The 20,453-nt window shown below is 37.1% G+C and overlaps 4 protein-coding genes across 8 annotated transcripts; 1 reads left to right on the top strand and 3 right to left on the bottom strand.

Annotated features, from left to right (window-relative positions):
* Nucleotides 1-214: 214 nt before the first annotated feature.
* Nucleotides 215-6,281, bottom strand: Vhdl (larval-specific very high density lipoprotein). Its single transcript, XM_033343872.2, has 16 exons — nt 6,208-6,281; nt 6,064-6,102; nt 5,634-5,929; nt 5,405-5,545; nt 5,162-5,338; nt 4,934-5,076; nt 4,463-4,840; nt 4,054-4,382; nt 3,330-3,955; nt 2,352-3,244; nt 2,150-2,279; nt 1,833-2,069; nt 1,412-1,765; nt 1,061-1,343; nt 691-988; nt 215-564 (listed from the first exon to the last, which is right to left on the bottom strand). The coding sequence occupies exons 1-16, from the start codon at nt 6,263-6,265 to the stop codon at nt 375-377; spliced, it is 4,572 nt and encodes a 1,523-aa protein (XP_033199763.2). The 5' UTR covers nt 6,266-6,281; the 3' UTR covers nt 215-374.
* A 1,684-nt stretch (nt 6,282-7,965) lies between these two features.
* LOC117162026 (inosine triphosphate pyrophosphatase) lies at nt 7,966-9,352 on the bottom strand. 2 transcript variants are annotated; one of them, XM_076622785.1, is made up of 2 exons: nt 9,232-9,352; nt 7,966-8,660 (listed from the first exon to the last, which is right to left on the bottom strand). In XM_076622785.1, exons 1-2 carry the CDS (start codon nt 9,267-9,269, stop codon nt 8,087-8,089), a joined length of 612 nt encoding a protein of 203 aa, XP_076478900.1. In that variant the 5' UTR covers nt 9,270-9,352; the 3' UTR covers nt 7,966-8,086. The 2 variants fall into 2 exon arrangements, with proteins under 2 accessions (XP_076478900.1, XP_033199731.1); XM_033343840.2 differs by lacking the exon at nt 9,232-9,352 and adding an exon at nt 8,906-8,967.
* Nucleotides 9,353-9,414: 62 nt separating this feature from the next.
* Nucleotides 9,415-10,921, top strand: Rpn8 (regulatory particle non-ATPase 8). The gene is made up of 4 exons (XM_033343838.2): nt 9,415-9,589; nt 9,822-9,914; nt 9,990-10,168; nt 10,243-10,921. Exons 1-4 carry the CDS (start codon nt 9,415-9,417, stop codon nt 10,756-10,758), a joined length of 963 nt encoding a protein of 320 aa, XP_033199729.1. The 3' UTR covers nt 10,759-10,921.
* A 457-nt stretch (nt 10,922-11,378) lies between these two features.
* On the bottom strand, nt 11,379-20,317 carry atk (artichoke). Of its 4 annotated transcripts, none has more exons than XM_076622781.1 (12): nt 20,188-20,317; nt 19,133-20,043; nt 17,555-17,767; nt 16,317-17,487; nt 15,546-16,252; nt 14,675-14,999; nt 14,315-14,581; nt 13,767-13,920; nt 13,475-13,687; nt 12,683-13,409; nt 12,288-12,613; nt 11,379-12,213 (listed from the first exon to the last, which is right to left on the bottom strand). In XM_076622781.1, exons 3-12 carry the CDS (start codon nt 17,716-17,718, stop codon nt 11,717-11,719), a joined length of 4,551 nt encoding a protein of 1,516 aa, XP_076478896.1. In that variant the 5' UTR covers nt 17,719-17,767; nt 19,133-20,043; nt 20,188-20,317; the 3' UTR covers nt 11,379-11,716. The 4 variants fall into 4 exon arrangements, with proteins under 4 accessions (XP_076478896.1, XP_076478895.1, XP_076478897.1 ...); XM_076622780.1 differs by having other exon boundaries at nt 17,555-17,764; XM_076622782.1 differs by having other exon boundaries at nt 19,972-20,043.
* Nucleotides 20,318-20,453: the final 136 nt, after the last annotated feature.

The following is a 20,453-nucleotide window of genomic DNA, read 5'->3' as shown; positions in this document are numbered from 1 at the left end:
AAAACTTTATTTATTCAATTTCAAATTGTACAATTTTATAAAAAATTACTAAAAAAGTGACACTTCTGCAATATTTATAAAATGAATTTAGACATAATAATGAATTTTTTTTTCTTTTACTAACATAATATATTTCATTGTAATTACATCACGACGATAAAGTTGAATGATTTGACGATTACCACTGTAAAGGTAAAGAATAACTAACCGAAGATTGCCCGGGATAAATCTTTATTCGTCTACTTTTTGTATCTACATGATCATTTTATATTAAGTTCTCTTGTCGGACAATGTACACCTACTGCTTTAGATAATTTCCGCTGAATACGTTTCATAAAATGGGAAATATGATTAAATGATTTCATTTGATCTCTTTAAAGATGCGAGACACTGTATATCTGTGGAATTTTCGTTTCGTGCGTGCTATCCATATGACCGCACATCCCAGTTACTTGACCTTGAAGTGAGGTGCCCACAAAAATTGTCACGCTGTCTGGTAGATAGTAAATTTGGAACGGTAGTAATTGAGATTCGATCGTCACAATTTCATAACCTTTGGTCAACCTGTCCGAAAAAGCACGAATATTATAATTATACTCCAGTACCGTGTTATTCTGCAGAAATCATCCTGTGAGATTAAAATTTAAGTAAATGAGAATTTGTTGGAAAATTAATACTGAGGGAATTCACCTAATAACGTAGGAGTCAGAGTTCTTAGGTATCATAACACCTTTTTCTATATTCGTTTTGTCTATAACTTCATTATCTATGGTGACTGTCATGCCTCCATTGACAGGCATGATTTCCAATTCATGTTCACCTACATAAACCTTCAGAGCCAATACATTGTCTTGCACTGATTTCACGAAGATACTGTACATTTGGTCTATATGATCACCAGACAGCAGAGTCCATTTGTCTCGTACGATGTACGGAATGATACCATTATCTAGAGTGACAAGAACTCGAGGACGAACTGTGCAGAACTCTATGAATAGTATAAAGATATTGATGACTATCGTATTAATGATTACTTGTTATAGGTAGCAAAATAACTTACTGAGTCCGCCTTTAACGTAATTATTTAACATTAAGAAAGAGAATTGTGCGTTATCCATCCATGGATTCCAAAGTGGATCACCAAATGGTAAATGGACCAATTCGTAACTGTACGTCGGTCCAGCGACGGCTGTGTTAAGGAGAGATGTCGAATATGGGAATTCTAAGACAATCTTCGCGTTTCCGGGTTCCACATGATTCCAAGTATATTTCATATGCGAGAAGTAAGCAGCACGTAAAATATCTTGTGCCATATTTACGATCGATGTCAAATATAGAGGTACCTGTAATACGAATAAAGGTCAAGTATATAATTAAACTACTACAATAGTACTAAATTGTAAATATTTACCTTCCTTAGCGTCATATTTACGGTGTACTTTCTCAGGGTTGAATGACGCAACGCTTCTTCAATACATTCTCTAGTCTTAGGAACAATCGACCCCTTGGAGTAAAACAAAGAATTTTGACTTTGTTTAGAGCACACACTATGCATGCTGTCGTGGACGATATGATCTTTTTGGTCTTCTGACATTTCACCTTTCACGACTATTGTGACGTCCATGTCATCGCGTACACACTTATCATCTTTCGTTTGCCCCATGGTGATCGTCACTTTTGAATTAATTTCCTTTTCTTCATTAACTTTCCACGCACCTACTTTCCAGCCAATCATCGGATAATCTTTTTGTGCCTCGATACATATCTAAGAAAACACGTCAAATGTCTTTTTAACGAAAACGTTTCACGTATAGATCTTAAACCTTACAAACCTTCAGGTTTTTCTCTTCTGGCGTAATACGAGTGATCATAACTTTCATACTGTTGTTGAAGTGCCCCTGAGAAAATATAATGTTAACATTCATATCCCACTGTCTTACAGATTCATCAGTGGAGGCTGCTTTGACGTTCATATTTCCCCGAATATCGATTCTCTTGCTACTAATCAAAACCATTTTTTCATGATTGTGATCCAAATCTTGAAAACTAACTTTTCCGGTTAAGTCGATCTAAATAAACAGTAAAAAAATTAGAATTAAGAGAAGGAAGATTCACGTATTGCATAAGTAAAGTCACTTTTTTAACTTACCATCGAAGTAGGATAAGCGATACTTGGTTCACTTTTATACACAATTACGCAACTTCCTTCTTGCTTCGCAATTATATTGTTCATTATGTTATGATGAACTGCCATAACAGGTTTCATCCATGAACAGCCACTACGCAAAGAAAATAAGTTTTGATGTTACTCCTTCTCCTTGTCCGCTGTCATCCCTTAACTTTATACTTACATGGTGTTTTTATATTTGTCTGAGTACACTTCAAGCCAGTGATTAACAGGCGAGACAGGAACAGTATCGTTGTCACAATGAAGTATCATCGAAAATCGAGTACCAGTGTCCTTCGAGTCAAAGTTGCTCTCGTAAGTTTTCAAACTAGCACCAGTGGTGATAACTTCGTGATGACGGCAAGTGGAACACAATTTCTTCAACAGATCGTGCTGATCTCCTGTAAGGGTGACATAGTTCTTTCCGTGAAAGGATATTCCAACGACCGAGAATTCCGAAACAGGCAATCTTGCCAATGAAACTTTAAAACTCTTCGTGTCCTGATTGTAACCGATGGCTATATCACAAGGCAAAGTAACGTCTACAGACGACGTTTTACGAATAGAGTGCCAGGAATCAACGACAGGATTGTAAATCGACATCACGTATTCACCGTGCATCCATTGTTGATATTTGACTTTTGATTTCAAGATTAAATGATTTTTATTCTCGGAATATTCAACGCTTCCTCTGAGAGAGCTCAGAGATGGTACTTTGGAAGCCAAAACGGCTGGTACACCAAGATCGGTGACCATGTGCATTTCGGAATGACTATGGTACAGCACAGTCTGCCAGTTAATAACATTTAGGTACTCGGTAATGAGCTTGTTCCATTCCTTCAATTTATCAAGAAGTTTCAACGAATTACTCTCATCAGAGTGGAGTATGAAAACAACATTGTCGTTCATTGTTAGAATCACGTTAACGTTTATATCTTTAATTGCCGGTATATCTTTGACTGCTCGATTCAATATATTCTTCACATTGTCATTTTTAATTGCCTCTACGACTTTGTGGAGCACATTATGATTGATATGCTTTAAGATTTTGCTCATGCCATCTATGTTCCAGTGAACCTAAGACATAGAAAAAAAGTTGAATGATACTAAAGAGAACTTAAATAATATTTTTCATATATACGATAACATCGAATGGACTCACTCCCAATGTGGTAACAGGTTTATGAGCAACAGTTTCGACGTGTTCCACTGAACCAACGTACGGTAAACCAGTTAAATTGTCGAGAACTAAGGAAGCCATCACGCTCTCGCCGAATCCGTACTTTTCATCTACGTAGTCAACGTGGATTTTGCTTGAAAGTGGTTGATTCAGGTTCCTTATGCGAATAAACTTCAATATTTTCTTAGCCATTTCTCGAATTTTCATCAGGCAAGGGTCTACCGAGTTGGCAAGTCCTTTAACGGTATCCACATAATAATTATACAGATGTTCGTCTTTTTCGTAAACCATTAACCAGTATATGTTCATAACACGCCCTAAGTTAGGCTCTTGATTAACTTGGTGCATCAGTACATTAAAAGCAGCGATTCTCACTGCCGAGGGAAGGCTAACGTCACTAAGGACTGGCCAGAGTACGTCGTGAATATAATTTCTATGCACGTTTATGTTTTTTAGGGTCCAAATAGCTTGCACTCGAATGTTGTGTGGCTTTTCGGAAACAACCTCTTCGCCTTTGATGATAGGCTCCAGATGTTTCAAAACATGTTTCGATCGAACGTTCTTCATAGCCATCATGTATACCATCTTCATGTGAAACATCGGCTCATCTGCAACATTTGTTATCAATCATATTGAAGAATGCGAGGGCTTAAGAACTAAGAAATTAATTAAAAAATAGGAAGAAAAAGTGATAGAAATTCCATACTTCTAACATGATCCATGAAATGCTTCAAGTATCTCTCCATAAGAGGATCAACAACTTCGGTCTGTTCTTTCTTGAAGGTCTTATGAATCAGTGTGGCAAAGCAGAATATGCCAGCTTCCCTTACGCTCGGAGAAACGAATTCGCCTAAGTTAAGGAGTTCTTCCATCTGTAAAAGCAGTTCCTTCGATGGAACTTTTACGTGCATCGGAAGATTGGCAAGCATCGTGACGGCAACCCAATTCGGTACACTCTTTGTACGGACTACATTTCGCGTGAAAAGGCACGCAGCAGGAGTTCCTACGTGTGGTACTATTGTAAGGAAAATATTTCTGAAAAGGCATGAAAAAATTGGTGTGAAGATATATTACATAGTTATTTTTCAATCACCGATAAATATCGGTTTACTCACCTCACTGCTTCCACTTTGGCATCTTTGATATCCTCAATTTCGCTAAACACTTTGTTCAAGGATGCAACGTTCATGTACTTCATAACGTGTAAAATTCTGTTGATCGTTTGGTCGTGCTTCCAATCTATTTGTTTCTTATCGACGTGAGTTTCCTTCAGGTAACCAGCAACCTCGTCCAACATTTTCTTCACTTTAACCACAAGTTCATCGAGTTTAACAACATGCCGGTGACCAGTTACGTCTATATCAGCTTCAGGAACGTATGGAGTTTTAGGTTCATCGTAGATGACCTTCTCGATAGGCGAAACAATTAAGTGTTTGGAGCCCATTAATTGAATGTCAGATACGGGAACGACCTTTTCGAGGAACAAAGTTTGGCTGCAAAAACAGATATCGTTCTTAAATAAAATTTTTGGCGAAGTGTTTATACGTATTTGGAATTATAATAATATGTTATCACTCTCAAATTACTTGGTCAAAAGATAATGAGCTTCTGATGCAGCCAGCCATGGGAAGTAGTTAATCACTGCATGTCCAATCAATTTTTTAATAAGGATTTCATTATCCTGATTATCTATTACGAAAACGCGTCTGCTGGAAGTGCTCATGTCGTTCTATGTAACAATATAGAAATGAAAATTATGAAATTAAAATTTTAGTACAGAAAAAATGATAGAAAAGATCTACTGTTCTCAATACCCTTTCATGTACTTGACATTTGTGGCATTGAACATGATTAAACTCGTGGTATTTGAAGTGAGAACAGTTCATGGATTCGTAGAACTTTGTAACTACGAACTCTTTGCCAGATGTTGCTTGCATTTCGTCCATTGGCTGTACGTTATATGCCACTTCGCAATTGCCATGAATGGTAACCTAGTGGTAACAACCAAAGAGAACATTAACCAAAACCCAAGGATGTTCCCATCAGTCGTTACCTACCTCCTGAGATATAAAACTATGTGCTTTTATTGGGCTTTGAACATGCATCTGATCCAAGTCCAATTGAAGCATAGAGACGATACCCTTCTTCACGTTCTTCGACCATCCTGGCTCATCTTCTACGAATTTCACGCCTTCAAGCTATGATAATACAAATATGTTTCATTTCCTTCGTTATTGGAATGCTTGTCGCATTTCTAAATTACTTCTTTATCTTCTCGTAACTTACGTGCCCATTTTCCTCATAGATAACGAGGAAAGGATTCAACAGCGCTTTAGCGGCGTCGATCGGTAACAGCTGGCTTACAGACTCGTAACGTTTCATCGGTCCATTGTACAACCCATGTTTCATATCACTCAAAGTAACGTAAAAGGTATTCTTTGAGTTTGGATTGGTGACATCGTGGTGCACCTGAAGGAGGCATTCGATATTAAAGTCGGATGCGAATGGAGCCGGGTCGATGATTCCAGCTTTCACGTCAGCACGGTATTTGTAAGTCACAATTTTTCCATGGGGGAAAGGTGCTGCAATAGTGTTTGATAAGATTATATTTATAACTGTGTCTTGAAATTGTCATGCGATTCGTAATTTCAAGTCCAAAACTTCTCTGCATGAAGAGTTCGGCCGACTTGGTTCACTTTATTTCCATTTAACGTACCTTGAACGGCAAACGCCGTAGCTAAGATCGCCAATAATGCTGCAAAATAAGAAATTTGTGTAATATTTCAAGTTATTCATAACGTTCGAAGATATATGAGAACAAAACATGTAAACCCCTCTTTGCTCTTTCCTTATTACTTACCGATTAGAGTATCCATTATAGTATGACCCATGCAACAAGACTGGTATTGCCGCTGCATCGCTTTCTCCTTTTATAAGGCGAAAAATCTGCAAATCCCGGTGGAATAAGAAAATGCGAATACAATGATAACCCCTCCCGAAAGGGTGTTATGAACTGGCTGTGCCGGTGTAATCAATGCACAAGATAACCCGTTCGGACATCGTCATCAGTTACTTTTGCTACGTGAATAATTTTTTAAAATATCACCTAAATTAGCTAGAACCTGGTCCGTAGTTTTTACGTTAATTGAGCATTTCATAGAAATTTGTCTTTTTAATCTCCTTCTATCCTTTCACGAAACAAATACATATAAACAATATCAAATAAAACCTTATCAGCTATTTTGTCGGAAAGTATCGCGGATATGGATTGAAAACTTGTTCTTAATTAAATGGGACTGAAAGATTAATTAATATTTTTGGGTTAGTATCAGGGGATAAACGAGTCCCTTTATTCTCTCTTCTTCTTTTTCCCTAGTATCGAAATAAGATTTAAGTGAGAAATTCTTTTTATTTTACATAATTAGAGAATTGCGGTGAAGAATATTTTTCTCAAAAAAAGAAACATCGACAAAGCATCAGAATAAATGTATTCTGGATTAAGAGATATTTTCCATGGCATTGCTAGAGTTCCAAATATTTATTAAGTCATTGAACAGTTGATAAAATTAATGCAACAAGCGATGCGCAGGCGGCACGCATTCTTACATACGCTCTGAACTTTTTTTATTCCTTGAAGTTTCTCTTGGAAGAGGCATTCTCTGTTATGATTCTTTAATTGTACAAAATAAAAAAGAATATTATTACATCGATAACAACTATTCCATTGAAAGAAAAAATAAGGGGAGCAGCCTTTGTTCTAGAAGCCTTAAAAAATCTGTGATATATTAGATAATTAGTTCCCCTGACCCATTTAATTAAAAGAAAAGAATTGCTTTTATATTCGTAGAAAACTTTGATTAATCGTTGGCTATTTATTTATAGTTTCACAATATAATCAGTGATAAATAACATAATTTGATGTGCTAATTTTAATACGATGACAGACAATTTCCTTGATAGAAAATTTTCCTTAAGATTGTTTTTGTTCTTTTAAGTCACAGTATTGCAAATATTTTCGATTAATGAATATAATTGGCTTTATCAATAACGTTCAGAAGAGCAACAAATAAAATCCGATTGCGTGTTTACCGTCGTGCGTGACAATCAATAACAATATAAAAGTATATAAAGATTACATTATTCCATATATAGCAATAACGAAAAAAGAAGTAATGTTACTGCGAAATAAATACGTCCACTTTTTTGTATGTATTATATATTCACAAAATTTTAAAAATTCAAAAATTTAAATTTTCATTGATAAATAAACGTGGTACAATGTTAAAAAATATTGCATCATTTTACAACACATCGATAAATGTATGGTCAATATTTACGTTACGTGAAATATCGTTTGCTAAAATCAATTTTTAAATTCTTTTCCTACTTTTTATTGTTCGTATAAACAATTCTTCGGTAACAACTTATGACGAAGTCCATCAGCTATCGCCACACCAGTCAAACTGTATTTTAAACGCTAAATCTGCTTTGATAAAATAAGAATAATTTACGTAGTAAATTAACATTGGATTAAAATGACGAATGCATACTTTGATGATATACAATCATTCATGCGAGAAAATACATATTTATATAGGAAATAGTAAACAATACGCCATGAAAAACAATTAAAATATATTTCTCAATGCTAATAGCTTGCAAATACATATTTTTAATACCTATAGGAAACATAAAATTAAATGAATATTATACTTTCAGGAACAATAATTTTTTTCGATTTAATGTTGAGCCTCTTTCATAAAATGTTCCTTTAGTTTCTTTAGCGCTTCGCTACGGTGTGAAATTTGATTCTTCACTTCTTTTGGTAATTCTGCATAGGTTTTATCACTGCCCAAAGGCTGGAAACATGCATCCCAACCAAAATCTCGTGGTCCTCGAGGACTCACGATGGTTCCATCGGTTCTACCCTGAAACAATAAAACCGGATCTTCCGGTTCTCCGGCGCAATAGGCAAAAGTGCAAAGCGCTTCCGCAGTTTTGTCTTCCCAACCATGGAGCATTTGGTACAATCCTTCTGGTCCTAATTTATCTAAGAACCATTTGATATAAGGTCCAGGCAATCCTTTCATTGCTTTGAAGCATAAACATGTGTCTTCAATAATAACAGGACCTTTTATTATATCTGCTGCTGTTCGACATTTGGAAACGCAAATCTCTTCTATCTCTCCTTGATATTCCGGAAGGTCCACCTTCATATTTTTAACTTCTCGTGGAAAATTCTTTCCCAGAATAGTCACAAATTCCTCCAGTTTCTTTTCATTTCCGGTTACGAAGGTTATTGGTTTCGACATTCTGTAAAAGAATATGAAATCTAAAATTTCCCGCCTATTCTGATTTCTACAGTTGGTAAACATGTCGGCAAGAATACACATTATGAAAGCAAAAACGTAAGACGCATTGGCCTTCCTTCTCGAATAAATAAGATTAAATCATTATTAAAAGATATACATATATTATATGTAGATGCATATTTCATGACTCAACATTACGTTTGTCACATTTCTTTAGGTAATTACTACATATCTGATAAGAACTACCTTGCAGTACTTCAGAATCGAACAAAACACGTGTGGAAGAGTATGTTTTCGCAACAGTGCTGCTAACTATAATTTCTTATTGTACTTACAATAAATGCAAAAGCATTTTTATAATTATTTAGAAAATAAATTTCATGAAAATTTCATTCGCTTTGTCTCACCTCGTGAGGGATATAAATTGGAAAAAAATGTATAAAAGTTACATATATACAAAATCTTTAAATTGACCTTAAGCTGATTTTAAATTAGGATATAATTGGTTATTGTAATATAATTATTATTAATTATTATTTAATATATTATTATTTTTTGCTTGTTGGAAATACCTAGGATATAGTATCTTATAGAGATATAGTTGATACATTTTCCTGAAAGTGGCGCTTATATTGTCAGATATTGTTTACTTTCACGTACTTAGAAGGGTCTTTTGTGAATGGTCAGTGAATGACTTGGATGTTGTTTCTGTTGTGGCTACGTTCATTGGTTAAAGTCAAAGGAATTGCTCAAAAATGCCGAGTCAAGAGGTTGTAACTACAAAAGTAGTCGTGCACCCTTTAGTTTTATTAAGTGTGGTGGATCATTTTAATCGTATGGGAAAAATTGGCAATCAGAAGAGAGTTGTTGGTGTTCTTTTGGGATGTTGGAGGGCTAAAGGCGTTCTAGACGTGTCAAACAGTTTTGCAGGTTAGGTTGATGCTACTATCATTCACTATTTGCTTTTGAGAGTTTTACCAACTTTTTAAATAAAATGACATATTTTTTACTAATTTATCGTTCTTTTGATACCTTTATAGATAAGATGAAGTTATTTTTATCATAAAAATTTCTAATTTTAATAGCCTATATAGACATGCACACATTTCAAATTTTAGTTAAATGAATTAAGAATATCAAATATTATTATCTTTGTTTACAGTTCCTTTTGATGAAGATGATAAGGACAAAAGTGTGTGGTTCCTTGATCATGATTATCTTGAAAACATGTATGGAATGTTTAAAAAGGTCAACGGTATGTATCTATTGGAAACATAAGCACATGAGCTGATAAACAATCAGAATTTTATATTTCATTAATCCATTTTAGCCCGTGAAAAGGTAGTAGGATGGTATCATACTGGGCCCAAATTACATCAAAATGATGTTGCGATTAACGAATTAATCAGAAGATATTGCCCTAATTCTGTTTTGGTCATTATAGACGCTAAACCCAAAGATCTTGGTCTTCCAACAGAGGCGTATCAAGCTGTTGAAGAAGTTCACGATGTATGTTTCATAACATAATTGCTATGTAAATGTTAATTTATATTGTAATTAATATAACTGTAAATTGGTTACAGGATGGTTCCCCGACATCTAAGACCTTTGAACACATTCCTAGTGAAATCGGTGCAGAGGAAGCAGAAGAAGTAGGTGTAGAACATTTACTAAGAGATATTAAGGACACCACAGTTGGTACCCTTAGTCAAAGAATTACAAATCAACTACTAGGTTTAAAAGGTCTTCATGAACAAATTAGAGAAATTAGAGATTATTTGCTACAAGTTGGTAATGGAAAATTACCTATTAATCATCAGATTGTTTATCAACTACAAGATATTTTTAATTTACTGCCCGATATGACACAAAGTAGCTTCGTTGATTCATTATACGTGAAAACAAATGATCAAATGTTGGTTGTGTATCTTGCTGCTCTCGTTAGATCCATAGTGGCTTTACACAATTTGATCAATAATAAACTAACCAATCGCGATGCTGAGAAAAAAGAAACAGATAAGAAAGAAGCGAAAAAGGATGAGAAGAAAGAAGAAGAAAAAAAGGACGAAAAAGATAAAGCAAAAAATAAAAGTCAGTGAATGAAGTGAAACTAAGACTAATTTGTGTGATTGAGACTGTTAACATTGCAGAAGTTCACAAACGTTGCAGAGTTTGTTTATACATGTACAAATGTATTTTGTGCTTACAAACGATTGGTATTTCAAATTAACACCAAAATAAATCGAATGTTCGAATGTTAAAGTGGTCTATCATAGTATGATATATACATTAAATAAAAGATACGATAGTAGAACTGCAGTTACACATTTCCACCATTTATAGTAAATACGAATTATAGCAAGTATGTTGTACAATTAATAAGAATTCTGTATGAAACTACGTTTACAAGACATAATGCAATGAATGTTTTCACTGATAATTCTTTTCTTTCATACTAGGAATGAGCAACTGCTTCAAACTACTTATAACTTTTATATAATGTATCAATATCGGTAAAAAAAATTTCGTAATTTTTTCATAAACCAATACCATTCAATTGTCGTTCACGGCACGTTTGAATGTATCAACGTTTTCTATATCATCTGAAGGTAGCAGATAAGATTCTTATAACACACGATTCGTAGATATTATAAACATATTTTCTAGAGAAGTTAAGCTTTCTTAACTATCATACTGCGTTATTAATAAAAATCAATCATTCGGATTTATAATTTTATTTGTGTTTCATTACTACACAAAAACTCTGTGAACGCCATTACGATATGCACAATAAATCAATTGTGCATTTCTTTATATTATAAAATTTCATATCTGACCATAGGCATGAAGCACAAAATTGTGAACCTTTTATGGACATGTTATCTGTTTTTCATAATTAAAACACTTTAACATTGTCCCGTAACACTTGGATTCTTTTTATCTTGTTTTTACCGTTCAGGCCGACCGATATTTTACACGTAATTAAGAGCACTTCAAATATTAATTATTTAATAAATTAATTGTGCTGGAGATATCTATATTTAATCTTCCATGTTTTTATATGAAAATGTACAAAATAAGAGAGAGATATATTTGACCCAATAAAGTCGATCGAGTCACACTAGTCTTTTCACCTCCACTGTATACTACACCAACAAAAGGTTCTAAATTAGTGTCGTTATAATGTTGAAAGTACCAGTTAAAGGAATTGTCTTCAAGAATCTCAGCATTTTCATTGGAAGATCCATCTATGCCAAACAATTTCTCCTCGGCATTCTCCAAATTTCGTTGAACAGCTTCTGCCACGGATTTTTGTTTCTCTGGTTCACCAGAGAGGCCAATACGCGGTGATGGAACTTTCGTTATCGTTGGCCTGCCTAGTGGACGCAGATTTGGAACCAACGAAGGTACTTGACCTCCTGGTATCAGGAACGCTGAAAGAGCCGATGCCTCTGTTTCTCGAGAAACTTGAGACGTGGAAGAAAAATTTTTCCGATTTTCCGAAAGGGTTGAACGGGAACTTGATCGTTCTGTTACGATAGTACTCGAGTCATCTGTAATTAATATTAAAGAAATATTTACTTGAAATTACGTGTAAAAAAAATTACGATACAAGTTATAATTTTACCACTCGGCTCGTTTGAAATGTTTGTTACAGGACTGGACGTTTTTTGAAATCCGTTTACTTCAGTATCCCAGTAGGAATCTTTTTCTCCTTGTAATATCTCTGTTGATATTTCCTTTGTCGTTTCCAAGGCAGCTCTCGGAGTAGTCCAGACAATTCTACTCGCTACTTCTATTTGTGGCCTTTCTTCGCTTTTACTTGCTTTTTTAATCATCTCTAGAGTTTCTCCACTATAAATTTCGGTAGATGTAGAAGTTTCATTTGTTTCTTGCAATGACTCGTCTGCCGCGGGGCTCAAATCAGACGTCTTCGTTGAATTTGTAACAGCACTGAAAAAATGAACAATAAGATACGTATAACAATTCTCGTCTTATTTAACAACTTATTGACTCGTTTACCTGATGTTTTTCGTGTCAGTTACTTGCCAACGAGAATCTTGTTCATTAGCTGACACCGTGGACAACTCTTCCCTTTCTTTGGACCCTGCTTTAGGCTTGCTCGTTTTTGGATAAGCCCTTTCGACTTTCACCACCGTTCCATTTCCACTTTTCCATCGTTTTCGCCCTTCTTGAGTAATGTTTGAGTTTTGAACCCTTGAAGTTTCATTTTTAATCTGTTTTTCATAAGTTAGCCTGGGATCAACGATAGGTACAAATCCACCTTGTCCACGTGGTAACGGTACGAAACCACCTCTATGGATTTCCGGTTCTGTAGGTGGGAACATCCTGTAACGACCTCTTCCAGGTCTTCCCGAAGAATTCTTTCTTTCGAACTTCTTCCTCGAATTACCCCAAAGATTGAAATTGAGACTAGGCAAAGGAACCCCGAAAAAGGTAAAACCAGAGCTACTGGGAGAGGGAGGCATCGAAGTACCCTTTTTTATGGGAATCGTATTGTTCGTCGAAGGTTGAATCATCTCCGTTGTTTGAGTGGCTTTCACAGCTTCTGGTGCTATTGTAGTCAGAAACTGAGTCGACGTGAAAGTTACATTTGTCGTATTACTTTTGCCGTCTTGGTAATCCGGATAGTCGTAGAAGTAATCAGTATCCTGAGTATTGGGAGGATTTTGTGTTGACGAGTCTTTCAGATTCATACGAAGTGGTACCATCTCCGTTGCTCCAAATACTGATAAAGTATTTATTAAGCATCTGATTGATAAACGAAAGTGATAATTTGCGAATATTACTCACTAGAAGAGGAGACAGGATACGGTGCAACGTCGATCATTTCCGCCTCGCAGCCGGGGTGGATCGGATCAATCTGTCTTTCGCGTTGACAATCCTGACGTGATAATCTAATTTCCTTGAATAAAGATCCGTCCGCGCATCTTGGACCTTCGGAGGAAGCTTGCTGCAGCCATCCCCTTAACCATAACATTCCACAGGAACACGAGAGTGGATTTCCTTTAATACGAGTAAAATTATTTTTACGAAACACTAGTATAGAATACCAAGTAGTAAAGAAAAGAAGAAATTTGATTACCATCGATATCTAAGACAGCGATGTTTGATCGCAATCTTTTGAACGCTGCTTCCGAAACGGAAGCCATTCGATTGCTTCTTAAACTGAGAACTCGAAGTCTCGGCATTTCATCGAAAGGCGAACCTTGGATGGTACAAATACGATTGTTGTCCATCTGCAATTAACATGGACAACATATGTAAAACGATCCGCTATCTTCTTAAATAACGATACAGCTACATTTGCAGAATAATTGCTCTACTAGCATAACGAGTGGCCTCGCACCACGCTTCGTGGCGAAGTTTCACTCTCGACGAGAAAGTATTCCCCGTTATTACTAAAGACTATCCCCACCACAGGCATATTTTTTCGTACTCGGTTTGCGTTTAATACGATCATTACGAAAATCGACTTTTATCACAACCATTCCATTCATTTTCACTCTCGAATACTTCATTTGAAAGAAAGAGATATTTCGTTCACAAGTCATTAATTCTTTTTAATTAGCACATTTATTAGCAAATAATCTACGAAGCAATTATTTTCATCCTCAATTTTGTTTTACTTACTTTCAGCTCGACCAACCACTCCATCGATGCTAAACTGTTGCTCGATACCCTAGACAATCGATTATTGCTCAAATCTAAAACTTCCAGGGAACGCAAGCTCTCTAAACCAACGTAGTCCAACGAAGGTAAATGATTGTTGCTTAGATTAAGGAAGAGAAGGTGAGGCACGTTAATGAATGCGTTACTTGCAATTTCCTGGATCCGATTTTCCTGAAGTTCCGCGCTTTGCAGCAGTGGCAACTCGGTGAAAGCTCCGCTTGGAATTATCTACGTACGTATGTCCAGATAATTATAGAGACAGTAACCAATAGTTATAGTTTCTCGATTAAAATCAAAGAAACAACAAATATTTTCTGCTACCTGTAATCGATTTTTCCCAAGTCGTATCGCCTGCAATTCGGGCAGAGCTCTGATAGCGTTCCGTTCGATAATTCTCAGATCATTATTTTCCAGATCGATTAACGTTAACCGTGGCAAACCATCAAAGGCGCCTTCACGCAACTCGCGGATACGATTCCTGACAAGTTTGAGCTCGAGCAAGGCCGATAGACTGCTCAATGTTTCCGGCGACAGGATGTTCAGCTTGTTGAAGCTCAAGTCGAGTACCTGAAGAGCTGTTAAGCCGTGTAACGATCCGGGTAACTCGGTCAAAGTATTGTGCGACGCGTATAGTTCACGAAGGTCTCTGCAATTAACGTCGTTTCCTCCCTTTGATATGGAGTCATTAACAGGAACAGTCGTTTCCGACTTTGACAAATCGGTCTGCCTAAACGTATCTCGGCAGACTTAAGATCAGTTTGCAATAAAATGTTGAAATGAAAAATAGTAATTTTGATTGAAAAAAGGATAGAGGAAAACGTTTAGCGTTCAGAAACTAATACGCCAATAAGTTAAATGACTAAATTTCTAAAAAAAATTACCGTTTAAGGGACCGATCTTTTCGTTCGCATTTAAGCGATTAGAGCTCACTTGTTAAAGCAACAGAAACTGGTAGAAAATAAACGACACGCCAGGATGGTGCCATCTCGCAAATAGAAGGGGACATTCAACACGGGCATGAAGAACTTTCTAGGTACCAATTTGCTAGTGACGCAACCATATAACTACGAGTGAAACTGCTTTTCTACTCGCTTGTTGACGTGCAAAAAATGGCGCATCTTTACGTAGTTTTGTACGCATTATGGTACGAGTGTACTATATGATTATACACAAGAATATTTCATTTTGTTACCTGGTACTTGAAAAAGTTGCATGAGGTATTTGCGCAAGGTTGTTCCTGCTGAGATCCAATCTCTGTAATCGAATATTTTCCTGGAAGATATCTGGCCTTAGAACTTCCAAACGACTGCCCCGTAAATTTAAATCCATCAGCGATCTCAATGGTCTAAAACTTCGTCCATGTAGAGTGACTAATCGATTATATTTTAAGTCCAATTGCTCCAATCTCGACAATCCTTCGAATGCACCGTCTTCTAAGATTCGAAGAGAATTGTAGCCGAAATTTAACTTTCTCAAGTTCGGCAGGTCGGTCAAAGTTCCTGGTGGTATTCTTTCGATTCCGTTTGCGCTGAGATCCAAGGACCTGAGAACTGGCAGATCGAGGTCTTGAGAAGACACAGCTGGTAGAACGATGATCCGATTCATAGGCATGTGAAGGTGTTCTATGTTTCTCGGTAAACCCGGAACTATCTCGAGCATTCGATTCCAACCGATGTCCAGTTCGTAAAGATTAGCTAAATGATGAAACGTGAGGGGATGAAGAACCGAGAGCGCGTTTCCAGAAATGTTGATGTGCTCTAAAGCCGGTGTACCCATGAACGAGTCAGGCTCTATAAGGCCTACAGCGTTTCCGCTCATATCCAAACGTCTCAAACTTGGCAAATTTGCTAATAAACGAGGCTCTATATGACGAAAGTAGTTTTCTGAAAGATCTAGACCCTGAAATTGTAATAGAGCACGATTAAGCTAGAACATAGAGAACGTTTCATCGTCGACCACTTACTTTCAATGATGGCAAGTTCCAGAACGGCGCTTCCAATAAGTTTGACAAAGAATTATTTTTCAATCTAAGTTCCCTAAGAGCGGGCATCGCGGTGAAGGTTTCTCTCTGCAGAAAGGCCACTCTATTGTGATCAAGGTGAAGTCTTTCCAGTGTGAGATGCCCCCTGAGTGCCCCAAATGGTATCTCCTCGATTTGATTGTGACTAACATCGAGAAACTTCAATCTAGGCAAAGCCTCCATTATCGATCTCAGTTCAGTCACGTGACTTAGATCGTTGTTGATCATCCACATCTCCTCCAAGATGTTTCCGGGCCTGCGCGGGAAGAACTCGGGATGTATGCGATGTATTAGATTGTGATTGAGATCTACGGTCTTCAATGCTGGCATTCTTTGAAATGCTCCAGCGAACACCTCGGTAATATAATTCCTTGATAAGTACAAGCGAGAGAGAACAGATAAGTCTGTGAAGGCTCCTTCGCCAAGACGATTTATGCGATTTCTGTCCAGTCGTATCACCGAAAGCGAAGGTAGATCCATACAGGCACGGCCGATCATGCCAGCGTCCACGATCGAGTTTCCAACCAACGAGACCTCTTTCAATTCTGGTAAATCTATCAATGCTCGAGGATGAACCCAATGAACTCCACAGTCTGTGATGTTTATCAACTCGAGACGCGATAGGCTACGAAACAGGCCAGCTTCTAAACGTATCAGACGTGGACTACCAAAAACGTGGAACTGTTCCAAATTGGTCAAGTCTCGAAAATTTCTTGGAGCCAATTCTAGTAAAGCCGGAGAGTTGATCTGGAGATATCTGAGCTTTGGCAGTCCAGAGAATTTAGGCAGCTTTTTCATCGCTTTACTCTGCAAGGTTACTGCCTCGAGACCCTGCAGATTTTCCAAGCTATCTACTGGCAAGGAACGCAAATCTGGTTCCACGACAAATAGCTCTAAGAGAGAGTCGTGAAGTCCCTCTAGCCACCCTGACGACACTCTTTCAAGGCGATTATTTCGGAGCATTAAACGAAGAACACGTAGAGTAGCAAAAACTTTGCCTGGTAGACTAGGCAGATTGTTGTTCTCCAGGATCAATTCGTCTACCGGTCGATCTAAATAATGACTCACTGCCTTTAGACCCTCGAGAACTTTTGGTAGCTCACTATGGCTGCACCTATTGACATATAAGGAATAAATTTCATCCGACTGGTCTTTTCCCATATTTGAAGTACGACACTTGCCATATTTGAATCTCCATGTCACGAGTAGAACATCTGCAAGGTAGAATCCTCTCCTGAGTAGGACATCCGTACTCTGAACCTAACTGAGCACTGACACTGATACAGAACAGTGTCAGGAACCAGCCAGTTATAAAGAGGTTTCCACCCCACGGTAGTTTAACCATAGCGCATTTGGATCTTGGTCTACGACCTTAAATACCAGTCCCACATCTTCTGAAAAAATGATTTAATCTCTAACGCGCAACCAACAATTTTTCCTTCTTTTTAAATTGTAAAAGCGTAACACGCGTTCGTTTCTTTGTAAAACTGGTCGTGATCATCGAGTGTTAAACCGCCCTTGGATGTCACGGTATTTTCTATGCGTAAACCAAAGGACGCACGGTAGATATATGTGTATACGTACTGTCTACACGTCACGGTCGTAGACGACAAAATTAATGCTTCGTACCGTAAGCAAAGCTAAAGACCGCTAGGACAATCTTTCCCCGCAATAATTACCATCGCCACAAAATTACACGACATAGCTATATTATATCTCTCGCGAGCAAATTAAAATGTTTGTCGTAAATGCAACAAACAGCATAGTGTTTCAAAATGCGAAGCATATGTCACGAACGACGCTAAAATATACTTCGACGTCCTATCGTGTCGTCGAACGACTTAAAGAATGGAGCATTGAAGTAAAGCACTGACTTAAGGGAATCGATACGGAAGAGGAAAGTCTTTTTACTCTATCTGATAGAATGAAAACAAAGGTGTTCTTCGAGGATAGTGTCACGGGTGACCACGTGTGTTTCATAATGCGCCTTCCGTAAGTAGGAACAATCGGACGACCTGGAAAAGCAGTCAGACATAAAGAATGTCGATATCACGGTGATCATTAATAAAGAAAGGTTTAATTAAAGATCCATGTGTCAGTTGAAAAGGCCGATTTATACCGCGTACTTCGTTGCAAATTTAAGGGAGCAAATCAGAATTGAGGTATACAGGTCGTTACACTCGCGTGATTGCATTTGCATTGCTCCAAACTAGACTACCTGATTGTTAGGAAATCGCTTTTCATCGTTCAGTGAACTTTCAAATTAAACTATTGAATTCGACTTGATACTAAACAAGCGAGTCTTTTCTATGGACATTCCCTGACAAAACGAGTCTTCGCGTGACTCGAGCTGATTCCGCAAACAGTTGACATAATCCTTCGTTGTGTGGTCTACTAGTGGTAAATTACAACGTGTACAATCGATACAGGTGCAGCACCTCTTCTATTGCAATCGTTATCGTCTATAACTACGATCGAATCATAGCGATCGTATGTGATACTAGTGAAAGTGATATAGCTACGCTTCTTTCGTTTCCATCCTTGGCTCTGTTTCTCTTTAAACCGCACCAAGTGTAACTACATGGAATTATGCGACTTTAAAATTGGTTGCAAGCGAATTGAGACAACGTTGAATAATAGGAACAGTGTTGTTCCATATATATATGTATTCGTTACTATCCACGACGAAATTATTCTTTGACGTGACGATCTGAAAAAATGAAACTATCCAACCCTTCTGTCTGTTCGATCATTCCTACCTTTTGACTCCGTTTAACTCGCCAAAAGTCTCGACTTATTTCTGGGAATGGGAACGTTCTCTTCCTCTTGGGATTTCGATGGTTTCCATAAAACTGTACTATCTTGAGCAAGAGATTAAACAGCACTGTTTGTTCACAAATAAAAAAATAGCACGTCGCGTATTTTGGCGTTGTTTCGAAAAGCTAGAGCGTCGGTGCGCTCGTTACGAACAGATACGGGCTAACTACACGAAGAAGTTTTGTGCAAAGCGTGCTGATGCACAAAGTCGAGGGGAGAAGATGACTGTGGCGTGGGTGATGGCGAGCGAGACGAAAAGAGAATTGCGAAGTGCCGTGTCCAACCACCGTGAAGGCACGCTTCCAGGAAATTCTTCCCTTTCCACCAAATCTTTACCATACGTGCCAAATTTGACAAATTTCAGATTTAGGATCAACCGTTTTTAAATGTTTTCGCACTTCGAGCATGTCAAAAGATTTTCAAGACGCTACGATTAATTTACAATTATAGAGGATATTTCATAAGCATTGCAAAGATCGAGTAAAATTGAAGCTCGAAAGAAATTAATATTTTCGTACTACTTGATTTTATTCTCTTACTGTAAATAAATTCTATTTATCATGATGTTAGACAATTCTACGACTTAAATCGACAAGAATCACGATTTTCATGATTTTCCTAGGAACGTGCAGCTAAATATGTTCCAGTCCAGATGACACGAGTTCCGTCTTCTCTTATTCACTTTTTTTTTTAAATGCAGGAAACATGCATTAGTTAGATTCGAAATATGTAATATTGCAGAAAATTTCCATTCGTCTCTAGCTAATCGGTATAAGATTACCATTTATCCAGGACTGGTATCTGAATAGTTGAACACGTAAAAAAGTGGATTGCTTTTGGTATGTACGTCTGCCTGAAAGATACAATTTTCAAGTATTGGAAACATATAGTTAAAGAATACATAGTAATACTTAATTTCTATTAATAATCGATAAATTTCTGTAAAATTAATGGCAGATTACAGAGACGAACAGGCGTCTTATTCGGATAGATTTACCATTGATCAGAGAGTTCTGTACTTATTGATGCACCAACACAAGTTAAAGAACTAATCCGTGTTACAACTGGTTTCTCTATAATATTGCGTGATTATGCGTGCCTGTGGCACTTGTTTATCGTGATCGAGTCGAGAAAGGTCCCCAATTTTCCATGGTTCTTTGAAAATCACGTCTTTTTGTGCGGATAAAAATTTTTTCCTCAAGCTATTTTCCTTTTTGAGTTCATATGACTGTGCTGTAATCGACGAAACATATAGAAGTAATT

Source organism: Bombus vancouverensis, chromosome 11 (assembly GCF_051014615.1).
Source record: "Bombus vancouverensis nearcticus chromosome 11, iyBomVanc1_principal, whole genome shotgun sequence".
Taxonomy (NCBI): Eukaryota; Metazoa; Arthropoda; class Insecta; order Hymenoptera; family Apidae; genus Bombus; species Bombus vancouverensis.
Note: the sequence above shows the minus strand (reverse complement) of the source record. Positions and strands in the feature narration are given on the sequence as shown.

Excerpts from the sequence above, each read along its gene's own strand:
- Vhdl (XM_033343872.2), bottom strand. The coding sequence starts at position 6,265 with ATGCAGCGGCAATACCAGTCTTGTTGCATGGGTCATACTATAATGGAT. Across the intron at positions 5,546-5,633 it reads TCTATGAGGAAAATGGGCAC|CTTGAAGGCGTGAAATTCGT; the intron begins GTAAGTTACGAG and ends GTATTATCATAG. Across the intron at positions 3,245-3,329 it reads AACCTGTTACCACATTGGGA|GTTCACTGGAACATAGATGG; the intron begins GTGAGTCCATTC and ends TCTATGTCTTAG.
- Rpn8 (XM_033343838.2), top strand. The coding sequence starts at position 9,415 with ATGCCGAGTCAAGAGGTTGTAACTACAAAAGTAGTCGTGCACCCTTTA. Across the intron at positions 9,590-9,821 it reads CGTGTCAAACAGTTTTGCAG|TTCCTTTTGATGAAGATGAT; the intron begins GTTAGGTTGATG and ends CTTTGTTTACAG. Across the intron at positions 9,915-9,989 it reads AATGTTTAAAAAGGTCAACG|CCCGTGAAAAGGTAGTAGGA; the intron begins GTATGTATCTAT and ends AATCCATTTTAG.
- atk (XM_076622781.1), bottom strand. The coding sequence starts at position 17,718 with ATGGTTAAACTACCGTGGGGTGGAAACCTCTTTATAACTGGCTGGTTC. Across the intron at positions 15,000-15,545 it reads GCAACTTTTTCAAGTACCAG|AGACCTTCGTGAACTATACG; the intron begins GTAACAAAATGA and ends CGTTAATTGCAG. Across the intron at positions 13,410-13,474 it reads GTATCCTGTCTCCTCTTCTA|TATTTGGAGCAACGGAGATG; the intron begins GTGAGTAATATT and ends ATACTTTATCAG.
- LOC117162026 (XM_076622785.1), bottom strand. The coding sequence starts at position 9,269 with ATGTATCAACTATATCTCTATAAGATACTATATCCTAG. Across the intron at positions 8,661-9,231 it reads TATAAGATACTATATCCTAG|AATGTCGAAACCAATAACCT; the intron begins GTATTTCCAACA and ends ATTCTTTTACAG.